Raw genomic sequence first — 15,811 nt, 5'->3', positions numbered from 1 at the left:
CAGAATTCACAATCCTGCTGCCATTTTGGTCTCAGACTCATTCTCAAGTTAGTGCAAGAGTTTCTTCACTGACTTGTTTTTTAAGTTCTCCATCCTGATTTCACTCTAACACTAGAATTATGACTTTTTTCCTACATAGGTACCATTGGGACCTGACCTCAGAGGCCACTTCATTGTAGATGTCTCTCGTTCTTTCTCTGCCACCTAGTGAGAAGAGAACACCTTATCTCCAGCTAGGATATCTGTCCAGTGATCCCCAAAACTTGACAGGTTTATACCCACAGCCCTGTCTTTGCTCACTCCTTCATACCCACCTGTAGTGATGGAAGAGGGAGAAGTTCATGGCTGTGAAGCAGACAGGTTGACTTGTAACCTGGCAGTGCAAATTAACTCAGCAGCATTGCTGTAGACATGTTTCATACAGTGGCACCTTGTTGGATTAAGTACAGATTCTTTACAGAGGGCTATTTTAAAATATAGCTCTCATTGAGGTTTTGAAGTTGGTTTCTATAAAACAACTCGTGTTGCTTTCTGTCTGCATAGCCTGTCCTTATATACTCTTAACACATTTGATAAAAGAAAAAGCAGGGCTCTGCTGGCAATCACAGCCCATGAAGGCAGCACGACGGAAGGAAAGGCTTTTGATTTTGAGAATTTAGGCTCAAACCCAGCACTCTGGGCCTTTGAATTTTGCTACCACCTAAACTAAACTTGGAGACTTTTTGACTATGAAACAGCAAGGAGGCAAGGGAACAAAGGATGAAAAGGCAGGGAAACTAAGGGCGGGGTTGCTCCTGCGTTTTCAAGTCTGAGTCAACAGGGCAAGGCTGGCTTTCTATTTTCAAACAAAGAGAGGTCCACCTGATCCTTGTTCTTAGGACAGGAAAATTTGCAATTAGAAAAAGAAAGCACCCACCTAGATGCCCCTTGATCAGTTTTTCTATGAGCTGTCAAAGGCTTTGAGCTTCCAAAGCCTACTGTAAGGCCAGCTAAAGCCCTTATGCCCCCCTCCCATGGTCCTGGCCAGCTTGGTTTCCCTGGAGATAACTGTGACATCAGGAAGGAGTGTGGCCCTCACATAAACCATCGGGGCTGGACTACATGCCATCCAGTGCTTTGCTGCGGCTGCAGCACCAACATATTTAAGCATTTGTATATTCAGGACACATTAGATAATACAGTCACAACTATTGCAACTGTAAATTAAATAGTTATTTAAATGTGTTTTCTAATCATTTGTATTTGGGCATAAACTCCCAGTGAGACAAAAGTTTACTTTGATTTAAGGCTCCTTACATGTTTGATATCTTCTGCAACCAGTACCAGAATGCCTACAATTTCATTCAGGTTTTGACTGACTGATTGATTGATTGATTGAGTACTGACTATGTGTCAGGGGACACCTGGGTGAACAAGGCAGACTATTTCTTATTTCAGGTTAACTATGAGAAAATATTGATTTGGTAATACAATCTTTGCAGTGAATAAGTAAATTTTCATTTATTTGTTCATTTGCTCATGCAGTATTGGTCTATTTGCCCTTTGAATTCCCACAGCACTAAAAGTCATATGGTAAATACAAATTGGATTAAAAATGCAAAACAGAGGCACCTGGGTGGCTCAGTCGGTTGAGTATCTGACTCTCGATTTCAGCTCAGGTCATGATCTCATGGTTCATGGGATTGAGCCCTATCTCGGGCTCTGCATTGACAGCGTAGGGCTTGCTTGGGATTCTCTCTCTTCCCCACTCTCTCTGCCCCTCCCCCACTCTCGCTTTCTCACAAAATAAATAAATAAACTTAAAAAATGCAAAACAAAGGAGTTGGAGTGATTATTCCATTAATTTATGTTAAAATGCTTTGCCTAAATTCAGATATTGTTCACCCTTTGTTAATAAATAAGCAGATAGAGACTGACAAAATTCTTTTATATTGCTACTAAGTGAAATGCACTTGCACCAAAGAGGGACTGTGCTTCTGAAACACAGAGAAACCCCACAGTCAGCCCCGTTGATAGTCCTATTTGCCTCAGCATCAGGTGAGGAGCACCTGGTAGGCAGAGGTTCTAGGACCCAAGAGCCTAGCATGGAGCTCTAAGTCTGTTTGGAAGCTTGTGGTACATGAGATCCTTGCAGAATAAACACCTGTCACCCCTGGACCATGTGTGCACCAGGCTCTGTCTTGGCTTCAAGGGAATAGAGCTCCTGTCCTCAGGGAACCTGAGGTCTAGTAAAGCATGGATGAAGCCAGCTTCATCCAGGCACATGTACCTGGAGCCCATTCAAGCTCAAAGCAGTGGCACCTGCCTATCCTACCTAAGGTAGTGGGCTGTCACATCTTGAAATGCAGGAGGCAGTTAGCTAGGTAGAGTAGTGTGGGAGGGCAAGGGAAGCCATGCAGAAGGGTCTGGGCCTCTCCAGAACATCCCAAGTGACAGGAATAGGAGTTGGGAGGGGCAGCAGTTGACCTGGAGCAGAGTCTGGTCACTGCATTAGGATGTGGATTTCATCCTGTAAGGCAGTAGCTGGTGTAGGGTGATCAGCCTTTGAAGGCTGATGTGGGGTGGTGATATTGAGGCTGGAGGAAGAGGGGAAACCCCAAGTCCCTTGTGACTGGAGGCATCCTGACACCTGACAAAAAGGGCATTTTCTGGACAGGGTCCCAGATGCAGAGGACAGAAGGAGCCATGTGTGTTTTCTCTGTCTTGTTGGTCATTTCTGGGCTCTGTGCATTCTCTTACCAGGCTTCGCTGTGACCTTGTCCTCCAGAGACCAAGACACAGCCTTACTCTGAAATCTCTATGTGGAGAGCTAGTGGGGCCTTTGGAAACATAAGCTTATCTCGTTTTCAAAACAGTATAAACTGGTTCATTTCACTTCTCTTAAGATAAAAAATAATGGTGTCTACTTTAATGGATTACAGATGTCCTTTTAGACATTATGGCTTTTGTTTTAGGATAGAGGAAGTGTCCTTTGGCTTTTACTAGTTATTAGTAATTCACTTAACACAAATGTGAAATACAAGAATGGTAGCAGAATCTTCCCTGTGAATCAGGCATTCACTCAGTGAACAGTCTGGGCACTGCTAAGTTAGACATCGTGTCTCTTCCATGTGGTTGGATCGGGGACACAGTACCTGCGTAGATACCTGTTCTACCTGGAGGGGGTGCCTCTGAGGGGGAGGTAGGTGCTGGGTGTCTGAAGGAGGGACTATCTGCTGGAGTGGCTTGGCTCATAAGGCTCTTGGCTGCTGCAGTATCTAACAAAAATGCAAGTTCAAGGACAGAGCTCTCCTGTGTTACTGCCCTGTCTCTTCCTTTTCATAAGATCAAATCACTTTGTCCAGAGAAGCTGCAGAGATATTTGGAGTATAGCAACAGAAAGTATGAGTGTAGTACTTGTTTGGACACGTCTGCTCTGCAGTGGGTGTTGTCATCAACTACACTTGGCCCAAGATACTTGGCGTGCTGTGGTGGTGCTATAGAGGGCCAGCAGCTTCAGTTTGAGGGCTGACCAGTGTGAGAGCATCTCCTAGGTAACAATGCATCTGCAGCACCTCCCAGTACTGAGCCTGTCACAAGCATAAGGGTGAATTAGATCACCTGTGCATTCTGTGGAATTGTGCATTTATATGGCTCCAGAGACTTCAGAGATCCAAGTCCAAATGCCCTCTATTCACTTGGTAAAATCTCACATTTTTTAAGCTGAAGAACTAGGACTAAATCCCAGATCTGATTTTTTGGGTAAACTCTGCTAACTCTACATCCACAGGCGTTGCTGATGAGAAGGGGGCAGATATCGACAGACCAGGATATATTTAATTGAAGCATGTTTTAAAAACATTAAAACTTAGAGACATATTTAAATTTTTGAAATTTTCTGTAGAATTAAAAAAATTTTTAATGTTTATTTTTGAGAGTGAGAAAGCACGTGCATGAGTGGGGAGAGGGACAGAGGGGAGGGGGAGGCAGAGGATCCCAAGCCAGCTCTGCACTGTCAGCACAGAGCCCAGTGCGGAGCTCAAACTCACAAACCATGAGATCATGACCTGAGCAGAAGTCAAGCGCTTAACCACCTGATCCACCCAGGTGCCCCTGAAATTTTCTGTAGACTTAATTGTATACATTTTGGCTTATTAAACATAATGTAATCTTTTCCTGTTAAAGCAAGATAGTCTCAGCAAGATGTCAGCGGCTGAGCTGGATGTCTGAGAGGCTGAGGAACTGCTGTCAGTTACTCAAAGACCTCTTGACCTTGGGCATGACCTGGGGCATGGTCTTTAACCATCCTAAATTAAAGGTAGCATGAAAAGCAACCTCATAGTGTTGTCATGAATGGTGGTGAATAGTACTTAGCACAAGGCCTGGCATTTAACAAGCTATCAAAAAATTATAATTGGTGGCATTGATTCAGGTGATATAGTACAGTGGTGCTCTCAATTACTTATGCATGTTTTCTATATTTGTATTGAAATCCCTGGGGTTTCTGGGCTATGTTCTACTTGATGATGAAGTCATTTCTTCACCGTCAGTTCTCAGTTTATATATACTTTTTTAAAAACTTTTTTTGGGGCCCCTGGGTGGCTCAGTCAGTTAAGCGGCCGACTTCGGCTCAGGTCATGATCTCACGGTCCGTGAGTTCGAGCCCCGCATTGGGCTCTGTGCTGACAGCTCAGAGCCTGGAGCCTATTTCAGATTCTGTGTCTCCCTCTCTCTGACCCTCCCCCATTCATGAGCTGTCTCTTCCTGTCTCAAAAATAAATAAATGTTAAAAAAAAATTAAAAACTTTTTTTGTCATGGTAAAAATATATATTACACACAATTTACCATTTGACTGTTTTTAAGTGTACAGTTCTGTGGCATTAATTTTATTTACTAACCTTTATTACCATCCACTTTCAGATTTTTTTCATCTTCCCCAACTGTGTATCTGCTTTAAAAAAAAATGGAGTTAGCATGTTCAGGATGGAAGGGTGTATTGGGGCCCTCTAAGTCTGTCCATGCTTCAGGGGACGGGGTTGACAGAAATTTGGCTGATGGTGACTATGGTGTGACCTTGAAGCCAGTTTGGAATGAAGCAAACAGATAGATGAGTGGATGGAGAGAAAAATAAATATATTTCTTAAATGGGGTATTATTACATTGCCAATTTACGTAGAAACAATCAATGTAAGTAGAATTTTCCCATCTGAAAGGTGTGCTCTGGATGTGAACCACTTTTTAAATGAGAAGCCAAAAGATGGTCTCTGTATTAGTTTGCTAGGGCTGCCATAACAAAATACCACAGACTAAGTGGCTTATACCACAGAAATTCACTTTCTCACAGTTCTGGAAGCTGGAAGTCTAGGATCAATGAGTCCACAGGGCTGGTTTCTTCTGAACACCCCCTCCATGGCTTGTGGATGGCCATCTCTTCCCTTCATCTTTATATAATTGTCCTTTGCTGTATGTGTCCAAATTTCCTCTTATAAGGATACCAGTCAGATTGTATTAGGGCTCCCCCTAATGACCTCATTTTAACTTAATTATCTCTTTAAAGATCCTGTGTCAAACATGGTCACATTCAGAGGTTCCAGGGGGTTAAGACCTCAACATATGAATTCTGGGATGTGGGGCAGGGGGGTGTGGTGGTTATACAATTCAATTATAACAGTCTCTGAAGATCCTTCTGGTTCTTTTTTTTTTTTTTAATTTTTTTTTTCAACGTTTATTTATTTTTGGGACAGAGAGAGACAGAGCATGAACGGGGGAGGGGCAGAGAGAGAGGGAGACACAGAATCGGAAACAGGCTCCAGGCTCTGAGCCATCAGCCCAGAGCCCGACGCGGGGCTCAAACTCACGGACCGCGAGATCGTGACCTGAGCTGAAGTCGGACGCTTAGCCGACTGCGCCACCCAGGCGCCCCGATCCTTCTGGTTCTAAAAATCCTCAGAATTCTCCCGAATTCCAGACGAAGTGGATGAAGCCAGGCAACTTGTGCCTTGGACGTGCACATTCCTCAAGGCACATGGTTATTGATAGAACATTATGAATGCAGCGCTGAAGTCCAGAGACAAAATGTCCTACCGTTTCTGAGCCATTCACATTACATTTTCATAGAAAGAATAACAAACAGAGACAGTGTATTTTAAGTGCACCCTCCTTGTCTGCCAAGAATAATCCTGTGTGCTGTGGAACTGAGTCCCTTCATGGCTATCCTGGATGCTGTATCTGCAGATGTCTGCCCTGGAAAAGGCAACCAACTGGCTTCAAGATACTTTGCATGGCTTTAAATGAACACAAGGCAGCTTGAAACATAGCCTCACTCTGGAAATAGAGCCAGAGGCCATTTCAGTCCAAGAAGAGTAGAGCTGATGGCTAATTAAACTTCAAGAAGAGCCTTTTAAATGGCATTTTAATTTCATCTATTGAATTAAGCTACTGTTATCTAGTGAATTCTCTGTTTAATGTACACGATGCACTGGAAAACAGTAAGAACTGATGTTTGAGTAATTACTGTTACGGCTGTATTCTGTGTCGGAAACTATGTTGTTGTGGTAGAGTAATAATCACGTGGGGTGGTGTTAACAGTATTTGTGATTGCTGTGATTTTTAACCACTTGCACTTTTTGTGTGATGATTTACTTGTGTGAGCAAAGAGTTAATTTTTTTACCATGTTGTGACACTTGGTAGAGAAAAGAGAATGACAAGCCTGAGCAATGAGCTGATTTTTAAAAAATCCATTAACTATCGTCACTTATCCAAAAGACTTATTCCCTGCATTTCCCTCCTTTCTCCCCATTTCCTTCCCACATTCTTCTCCTCATTTGTTTGTATGGTCTATGCACTGCTGCATCTATCAGTGGCAAAACTACCAATGAGAGACTTTATGGTGAGCTGTTGTTTTTTCATCAAGCAGAATAATAAAGAAATTGTGGGTTTACACATTGGTTATTTAATTTTTTTTAATGTTTATTTTTGAGAGAGACAGAGACAGAGCACAAGTGGGGGAGGGGCAGAGAAAGAGGGAGACACGGAATCCAAAGCAGGCTCCAGGCTCAGAACTGTCAGCACAGAGCCTTACGTGGGTCTCAAACTCATGAACTGTGACATCATGACCTGAGCCGAAGTCTGACACCCAACCAACTGAGCCACCCAGGCGCCCCACATATTGGATATTTAGATGTTTTTCATTAATATTGTGCAAAATTTTTAGTGCACATTGAGGAACTCTCCTCTTATTATAAGTTCCTATTTTCCAGATGGAATTTGCTTCTCTAAATCTATATTGGAAGTTGAAAGGTGCTGGTGTGTTTCAAAAAACTCATTCATCCCTTTCAATCATTAGTGGCTTCCTTTGCTGTTTTCTCATGTTCTTTTATTTTCATTAGAGCAGTAATCCTTTCAGCTCACTTACCAGTACTGTTCTACTAATTGCAGTTAGTTCTACAATGATTGGTTATCATTCAGTATAAAAATGAGAAAACATGAGCTAAGTGCTGTGTGTGTATTGGCATTCTGAAGAGGTTACTGGGCAGACTCCTTCCATGAAATTTCCCTGCCCTACATAGATGTTATACAAAAGAGCAAGTGCCTTTTAGAATGGAATGGTCTAAGCTATTTCTCTAATATATGCATGCTGTTATTTTAGGTCTCCGAATTCAATCCTTTGACGTTCACCAGTGTAATCGAGTGTGAGAAGCCAAACAACGACCTGACTAGGTTTCGTGGTTGCATGTGAGTATTGTATATATGCCTGAGCTTTTTCTTCTGTTTGACAAACATAACACATAACACATACACACACACACACACGTGTGTGTGTGTGTGTGTGTGTGTGTGTATGTGTATCTGTATATGCATACAGTTCTAAAATATGCATTTAATATTCTTTACCACCTTTGTAGTCTTTTGGGAATGTTGCCCATACTTGAGCCTCTTTGGTTGCTTATGGGACTTGTTTACAAGATCTTGTCAGCAGTAGAAACTTAGCCACATTGCCTGTGATGAGTAGTTTCTGCTTTTCCTTCCTCTAGTTGGCCCTGGAAAGGTGAGGGGAACAAGGGAAGTATGGTTGACTACACATGGCCCCATTAAATGGAAGCACAGGGGCCACACAAGAGGAGCCTGGGTAGAAGCTCATTCATTCATTCACTTAGGTACTCAGTCATTGATCCAAGTATTTTTTGAGCATCTGCTGCGTGATAGACCCTGTTGAAGACTCTGAGAGGAATGCTGTGAACTGCCTTCATGTTTATTTCATTCTAGTTAGGGGAAAAGACCATAAACAAAAACATAAGTATAGTATATACTGTGTCAAATAGTTCTATCCCTTGCTCCAGAATGGAAAGGCAAAAAGGTGGATAAATGTGTTGGGTGCTTGCTGAAGTTGAGCTATGGGTACATGGGAAGTATATGCTAGTCTCTCTACTTTCACGTTCATTTGGAAACTTTAATAATAATAATTGTGTGTGTGTGTGTGTGTGTGTGTGTGTGTGTGTGTGTGTAGTTGGTTGGCTTGGGGAAAAATAAAATGGGAGAGAAAAGGGAGTGTCAGCATGGAGTTGCTGAGTTGGGTGCCAGAGCAGGTGGGGGCAGCCTCACAGAGAATAAATGAGATGTGTGGGCAAGATCCTGAGGACTTCATGTTTGACCTTGTGGACCTTAGTCTGCGCTCTTAGGCTTAGACCTCTTGTGTGATGAACTTGGGGCCTTTTCTCTGCCAGTTTTCCTGCTTGAGATGTGAGGTGACCAGTCGGCCCACTGCTTGGTGGTCCAGGCACAGAGTGGCCCCCCACAGACATATGGGGGTGAGGCAGGGTGCTCTCTTTTATGGAAGTGAGCTTCCTTTCCATGACCTTTCAGTGTATATTTGAATCTTTGTCTTCACTGGCATATCCAGCATTGTTGCCTCTGCCCACCACTCAGGAGACTTTCTGTCATGCTACAAGGTGATCAATGAATGAAAAGTGTTAAGTAGTAAAGGGTGAATGAAATGTGTGTGCTGCCAAGAGATGGCCTAGTCACCCACTGAAATTGCTGATCCATGCCTGAAGATCAGAACTTGGAAAATGTTAGATCGTCCCTTAAAGGAACCAACTAAAAGAGAATAAAAGTTAAGAAAAATGTTAAAATCCAGTATGTAAAAGTTAGGGGGAGAATACTCAACTACTCACATATAACTGGTCTGCCATGGATTTTTCCAGCCTCTGTGGACAGAGGCCCTTTAACCCGTTGTCCCCAGGACTTCATATATGGCACTATTCTTAGCACTACTGTGAATTTCCAGGACCACATCAGCTGAATGGAGCAGATGCTGGGTTTCCAAAGACCCTAAAATAACCATTTTGAAGGGTGTTAGGACATCCTCTAGGGAGACTATTCTATGTATCTTCTTGTTCATGGGTAATTTTGGGGAGCCAACTCTACCAAGGAAGAAGAGTAGGCATCCTTCACCAAAGACCGTCTTGTAGTCTGTCTTCTCTTCTGTGGGATTCCTCCAACACCCCTGAAAGATGCAGTGCTCCTGTGCTCTCATGACTGTTCATACTTTTGTTGCCTGCGCTTGAGTTGGATTAACACTGAAATGGATTCAACCCTAGGTCCACAGCTCTTAGTCTTGCCCTCCAGGAACTACCTTTGTCGTAGGGCTTAAAAAACAAAAAACAAAAACAAAAACAAAAAAAACACATGAAAAAAAACACTTTTATTTTGAGAGACAGCATGAGTGGGGAAGGGACAGAGAGAAAGAGAGAGAATCCCAAGCAGGCTCTGCACTGTCAACGCAGAGCCCAACATGGGCCTAGATCCCATGAACTACAAGATCACTACCTGAGCTGAAACCAAGAGTCAGACACTTAACCGGCTGAACCACCCAGGCACTCCTGTCATAGGGCTATTAAACAAGTCCAGCTTAGTGTTGATGCCGGCAGGCTCTGGAGCCCACACTTTCTAGCTAGATAACCTTGGGCAATCTGCTTAACTTTATTTGTCGTATAATGGGGAAGATCACAGGAATCCCCTCAAGTCCCTGGTGCAAAGTTTTAGTCAATCTAATACACACAAATCTTTCAGAAGTGTGCTTAATAAATACTTGCAACTATTGTGGTTGTTGCTGCTGTTGTTAATATTACCGTTATAGATGACACTTTAAAGCAGGGAGATAAAAGAGTCAGAAGAGAGATTTAGGCAAAAACACAAATGTGTCCAGGGGAGAGAGATTTGTCTTCAGTGTGTTTATTAGGAGAAGCCATAGAAGAAAGGAAAATGGGGTTTTGAGATTTCCTGAGTTTGAGGGGCCGGCAAGTGCATAAGGTGCAGTGACATTTTTTGATAGAAAAAAAAAAAGTGGGCCAGGACTTCAGGGGAGTAGGAGCTAAAGGTCAGGTTTGAAGACCCTCTACCTACAAGTCATGTATGAACTCAGAGAAGAGGCCCAGGAACATGGACAGAAGGCTAGGGAAAAAAGGAAAGGAATAAATACAGAATAACCCCACAGGTAGGAGTAGGTGTCCTTGGGTGTGATAGGGATGTAGTTCCAAGGATGGTACAATGGTGGAGGCATAGCAGGGACACTCAGGAGAAAATTTGCGTGCTAGACTCCACAGGCAGCCTAAGAAATGGGAGGGCTACACCATTGGAGTATAGACCCAGAGGGGCAGAGTCCAGATTGCAGGAGGTAGAAGAGGAATTATATTTTTCCACCACTCTTTCTAGAAATGTGGCTTAAAAAGCAAGAACAGGGCTAGAGCTGAAAGCTTCAAAGAAAAGGGATGGACTCTTAGTAGGAAAAGAGAAGATAACAAAAAGCCAGGCTGGTGGAGATCTACATGGGGGCATGGTAACTTTCAAGTGTGGGGAGTTGGTGATCAATGAGGGGTAACATCACGCAGCTCCTAACTCACCTCCAGCACTGCATGGCCTCCACACCCTGCCCTTAGCTGACTCGGCACCCCCAAACACTTCTTTCTTTAGAAGATTGCCACTTAGGTGGACATCATTCTGCCCCACGGCCAGCCAGGCTTACTCAGCTTCTCTGGCTGATGCCTACAGCAAATATTCCTAATACAAGGGCCCTTGCTGGCACATCTCCTGAGAAAGTAATGCAAGAAGGGCAACTCCCTGCTGCATGAATCTTTCCCTGCTCTACTCTCTAGTTTTGCCATGCTTTCTCCTTACTTTTTCCAACAAATTGTCCTGCACTGAGGCTCGCCTCTGAGTCTGGACACAAATCCCAGTAGTCTAGGTGCTGCACATTCAGGCCTCTGCATACTAGACTGCTGTTTAATTATGATTTGCTATTTCCACCAAGGCAGGCAATTTGGATTGGCTACAGAAAGGTCAGGATGTGGCTAGCCTCTCTCTCAGCAGACCAACACCCTCTGGACGTAGGACACAGATGACCCTGAGTTAAAAGTTTTTTTCCTCTGGTGACTGTGGTGAAAATAGCATGAGCAGCCCTGCCACAGTCAGGGTGAAGTGCTTCAGGAAGAGTGAGGGGAGAGGAGGACAGGTAAGGTGAGCATCAGGGAAGGGGCCTGTTCACACCACTGTGTCCTGTTTGGGGCAGAGAAAAGGGAGACCTCAGTTCCCATATTGGTCCTTATGCTCAGGGGTGGGACTAGCTTGGGTGGTAAATCTGCGGTTTAGGCCCATGGAGCCGATCAGCAGCCAGTTCCTTAGTCTGCTGGTTTGCTAGCTTTCATTATCTGCTGAGGGTGACCTTCCTTCAGTCTTGACTCAGCTGCTGCCCTGTAGCCTCACTCCGGCTGTGAGATCAGGCCAAGCCTAGCCACCATTTATACCAGCAGGTTTCACTCATATTTGGACCATCCAATCTGAACTAAAACTTTAGCTATTTGCACTTGGAGACCTAAGCTTGGATTTACAGCAAGAAGAACCAAGTTTGAATTCCAGCTTTGCCCACTGACTGAGCAAGTTATTCCACATTTCAGAACGTGGCTTCCTCCTAATGCTGGAGATAACAATGGCTGACATGAGAATGGAGAGAAAGAATCTGGGTGAAGCATGAGGTGAATTAGAACACTTCATAAGAGAGGTGTTAGCCTTGGTGTGTGATTCTGCTGGTATGAAATGCCTCCAATAGGAATGTGTTTATGATGTGGAAAGTGTTGGGGTTTGGAGCCGACTGCCAAGAAAGAATTTTTGAGATGTCTTCAGTGCAAAAAGGTGGTTTTATTAAAGCATGAGGATAGGACCCTTGGGCAGAAAGAGCTTTGCTGGAGTTGTGAAGAGCAATTGATTATATATTTGGGAGTTGGGGGAGATAAAGACAGGGGAAGTTTCCAAAAGGATTTTCATATGCTAAAGAAGACTGAGGATCCTGGAGGCCTAGCTGTTGTTTAGCTAAGGTTGTTTTTCCCTCTAGCACAGCATTAACATTAAGACATTTGGGAGTTCCTGGAGAAATGTCATCCTCTACCTGCCTCAAATATTTGTCATTGGGCTACAGGTTATAAGGAAATTTAATATTATCTATATTTTCTTTTTGCATTTGTTTCCCACATCATTTAGAGACAGAAAGTGCATTAATGGTTGCCATGATTTGGGAGTGGAAGGGGCATGGAGAGTGACTGCCAATAGATCTGGGGTTTCTTTTTTAGGATGATGGAAATGTTTTAAAATTAGATGATAGTGATAGCTGTACAACTCTGAATATACAAAAAACAAACAAAACACTCAACCACATACACTTTAAATGAGTGAATTTTATGGTATGTGAAATGTATCTCAAGCTGTTAAAAAAAAAAAAGTGTTAGGAGCTTCATTATTCCAGTGTACTTTAATGCTCACTGTTTAAGACATTCCTGTAAGCACTAACCAAATCCTGATTGTTCTCTACCCCTTGGGCTGCCCTCTTCCTGCCCCGAGGCATTGCAGCTCAGAGAGGCCCATGGGAATGGGAATCAGCTCAGAGGCCCTATGCCAACAGCAGCTCTGGGCACCCTGCTCAGATGTGCTCAGCCAACTTCATGGCATATGGTGGGTGACTTCTGAGGCCACCAGTCAATCAAATATTTTCACTTACCTTAGGAATAAAGCAGAGAGGTTGGTTGGTTTGGTCTGGACTAAAATTCCATTTCAGGTTGTAAAAAGCCAGGTTCTATTTCTTATCCCAGAGTCCTCCACAGAGTGAGCTCTGAGCTCCCTCCCTATATGGTGCAGAGCCTTATTTGACCTTATAGGGCTGGGAACTTGCCATTGCGAGCCTGAGCATGCTTGTTGGGGTAGAATCCCCACCTTGTAGATAACACACTCCACTACCACTGTCACCCTATAGGAGACATCAGTGATGTGGTTTTGGAGTGGTGGGGATCCAGAGTTGAAGGCCAAGAAAGAATTCTTAAGACATCTTTGGTATAAAAAGGTGATTTTATTAAAGCATGGGCACAGGACCCATGGGCAGAAAGAGCTGCACTGGGGTTGTGAAGAATGACTGGTTATATGCTATGGAGTTAGAGGAAGTAAAGGCAAAAGAGAAGCCTCCAAAAGGACTTCCATATACTAAAGAGGACTCCAAAGATACCAGAGGCCCAGCTGTTGTCAATCTAAGGTTGTTTTTCCCTCTAGTAAAGTATTAGCATTAAGACAATAGGGAGTTCCTGGAAAAATGTTATACTCTGCCTGCCTCAAGTATTTGTCAATGGGCTGCACATTATAAGGAAATTTTTTTGTGTAATTTTTTTAATGTTTATTTTTGAGAGAGAGAGAGAGAGAGAGAGCAAGTGAGGGAGGGGCAGAAAGAGAGGGAGACACAGGCTCCAGGCTCTGAGCTATTAGCACAGAGCCCAACACAGGACTCAAACTCACAATCCTTGAGATCATGACCTGGGCTGAAGTCGGAGGCTTAACAGACTGAGCCACCCAGGAGCCTCATGGAAATTTAATTCTATGTACCATTTCCTTTTGCCTTTGTTCCCCAACATCATTATGGAGGGGAGGGTGATGCTGGGGCTCCAGGAAACTGAATCTATAGGCTTCTAGAGATTAGGCTATTGATAAATTTGACTTTTTCTTTTCCTCATTTTTCTTTTCTTTTTTTTTCCTATTTTTTAAATGTTTAGTTTTTTTTTTTGGGGGGGGGGGGGGGGACAGAGAGAGAGGGAGACACAGAATCCGAAGCAGACGTCAGGCTCTGAATATAGAGCCTGATGTGGGGCTCAAACCCACGAACCACCACAAGATCATGACCCGAGCCAAAGTCAGAGCTTGACTGACTGAGATTCCCAAGATTGCCTTTTTCTTGTAATTTACTAAGACATTTGTAAACTGATGGAGACTCCTGTCCTGCATGATTGTGATCTCCCTCAGTTAACCATTGGTTTTTCCCTTTCCTTTGTTCTTGGGCAGCTAGAAGTGCCTGAGGAATGTCACACCTATCCCATGGGAGTGGGGGTGGGGATAGTTACTAGCTTGTGTATGCCCTCAGCTTGCCTTTGGGTCCTTCATCATCAGGACCATTACTAACAGGAGAGCCCTCATGGTCCCTCACCCTTCCTACCCAGTGTCTGGATGGAGCTTTGTGTGGGTTTATGTCCAAGATGTTCTCATTACCAATAACCAGGCATTAAGATGAACTATAACTGCACCAACTGAACTCATTAAAACTGGAAAGTTTTCATTTTACCTTGATAACTTTTAATTGACATATTTACATATCAAGAAAATCTAACATTGGCATAAAACACACAATTGAGTTATTTCTACACGTAGATAATTCACATAAGTGGAGATCCTTTGAAGCAGGAGTGAGTACGGCTACAAGAGTTAGTAGCAGCTGAAGTGTCACCCCTGTGAGTCCAATGGTTCCAGGGAAGGAGTGGCCGCCTGGGACTCAGGTCAAGAAGTCACCTGGGGAGTCACACAGCCCTGGTCTAGGGACATACCCGGCCCAATGCTCTCTCCACAAAAGGTGCCAGGGAATAACCTCCCCATCCTCCCTTGCCTGTGTTCACTCCCCTGCCCTTTTGACATCACCATTGGATGGATCCAACCTGAGGCCAGGGACAAGGCAGCCTTCGCATTTCCCAGGCACTGAGGTAGGCATCTGGGTTGCAGAACAGAATAAAATTTGAGGAGCTCACATTTAGAAGTGGACACAAAGAAGGAGGCATCAAAGAATACTGCACAGTTTCCTGTCTATAGGTCCTGGGGAGCTTAACCCAGATAATCTTCCTGAAGGCTATAAAATGTGAGCCCAGGATAACAGGCCAGACTTGTCCAGGCTAATGGGTTACCCTGGGATGAGAGGCAGTGTGGGTAGAAGGATGTGCAATGTGAGGTGGCTGGAGCCTTAAGCCTGCATGGGAAGGACCCCTAAAGGTGTTGCAGAGCCAGCTGGCCATGTGTATTGAGCATGAGGAAGTAAGGAGCTCACACAGGATGTGCTCTGGAGAATGCAGTGTTCAGATGCACACACTGAAAGGTTGCTTTGGTGACTGTGTGAGAAATGGATAAGAGGGACCAAGGCTGGTGGCATGCTGGCCAGCAAGGGGTGTGTTGCAGGCTCTAAGCAGAGAAATGTGGAAGCCTAAATTAGGGTAGTGAGGTACAGAGGGAGCAAGAAGGAGGTGGATTCAAGAAATATCCAGTGAGGAGAGAAAAATTAAGGTTTGGTGTTTGAGTGAGTGTAAAAATGAGGGAGGAGGGGGCAAGAAGGACACCCAAGGATGCTGGTCATGGTGACCAGGGTGAAGGTGGACCACTATCTGGGATGGAGCAGACAGGAGGGCCCAAGTGCTGGAGGTGATGTGACCTATGGAGGAAGGGAGAGAGCTGCAGGCTGCTGTTCAAGGTTCCTGAACTCTCATGCT

General features: G+C 44.0%; 1 protein-coding gene across 3 annotated transcripts in view; it reads left to right on the top strand.

Moving 5' to 3' along the window:
• Positions 1–15,811, top strand: part of ATP10A (ATPase phospholipid transporting 10A (putative)) — a 190,262-nt gene that overhangs the window by 129,499 nt on the left and 44,952 nt on the right. For all 3 annotated transcript variants that reach the window (XM_030317580.1, XM_030317579.1, XM_030317578.1), the window contains exon 3: positions 7,630–7,715. In XM_030317580.1, the coding sequence (XP_030173440.1) occupies positions 7,630–7,715 (86 nt within the window). The remainder of the gene's footprint in view (positions 1–7,629; positions 7,716–15,811) is intronic.

This window comes from Lynx canadensis, chromosome B3 (genome assembly GCF_007474595.2).
Source record: "Lynx canadensis isolate LIC74 chromosome B3, mLynCan4.pri.v2, whole genome shotgun sequence".
Classification (NCBI taxonomy): Eukaryota; Metazoa; Chordata; class Mammalia; order Carnivora; family Felidae; genus Lynx; species Lynx canadensis.
Note: the sequence above shows the minus strand (reverse complement) of the source record. Positions and strands in the feature narration are given on the sequence as shown.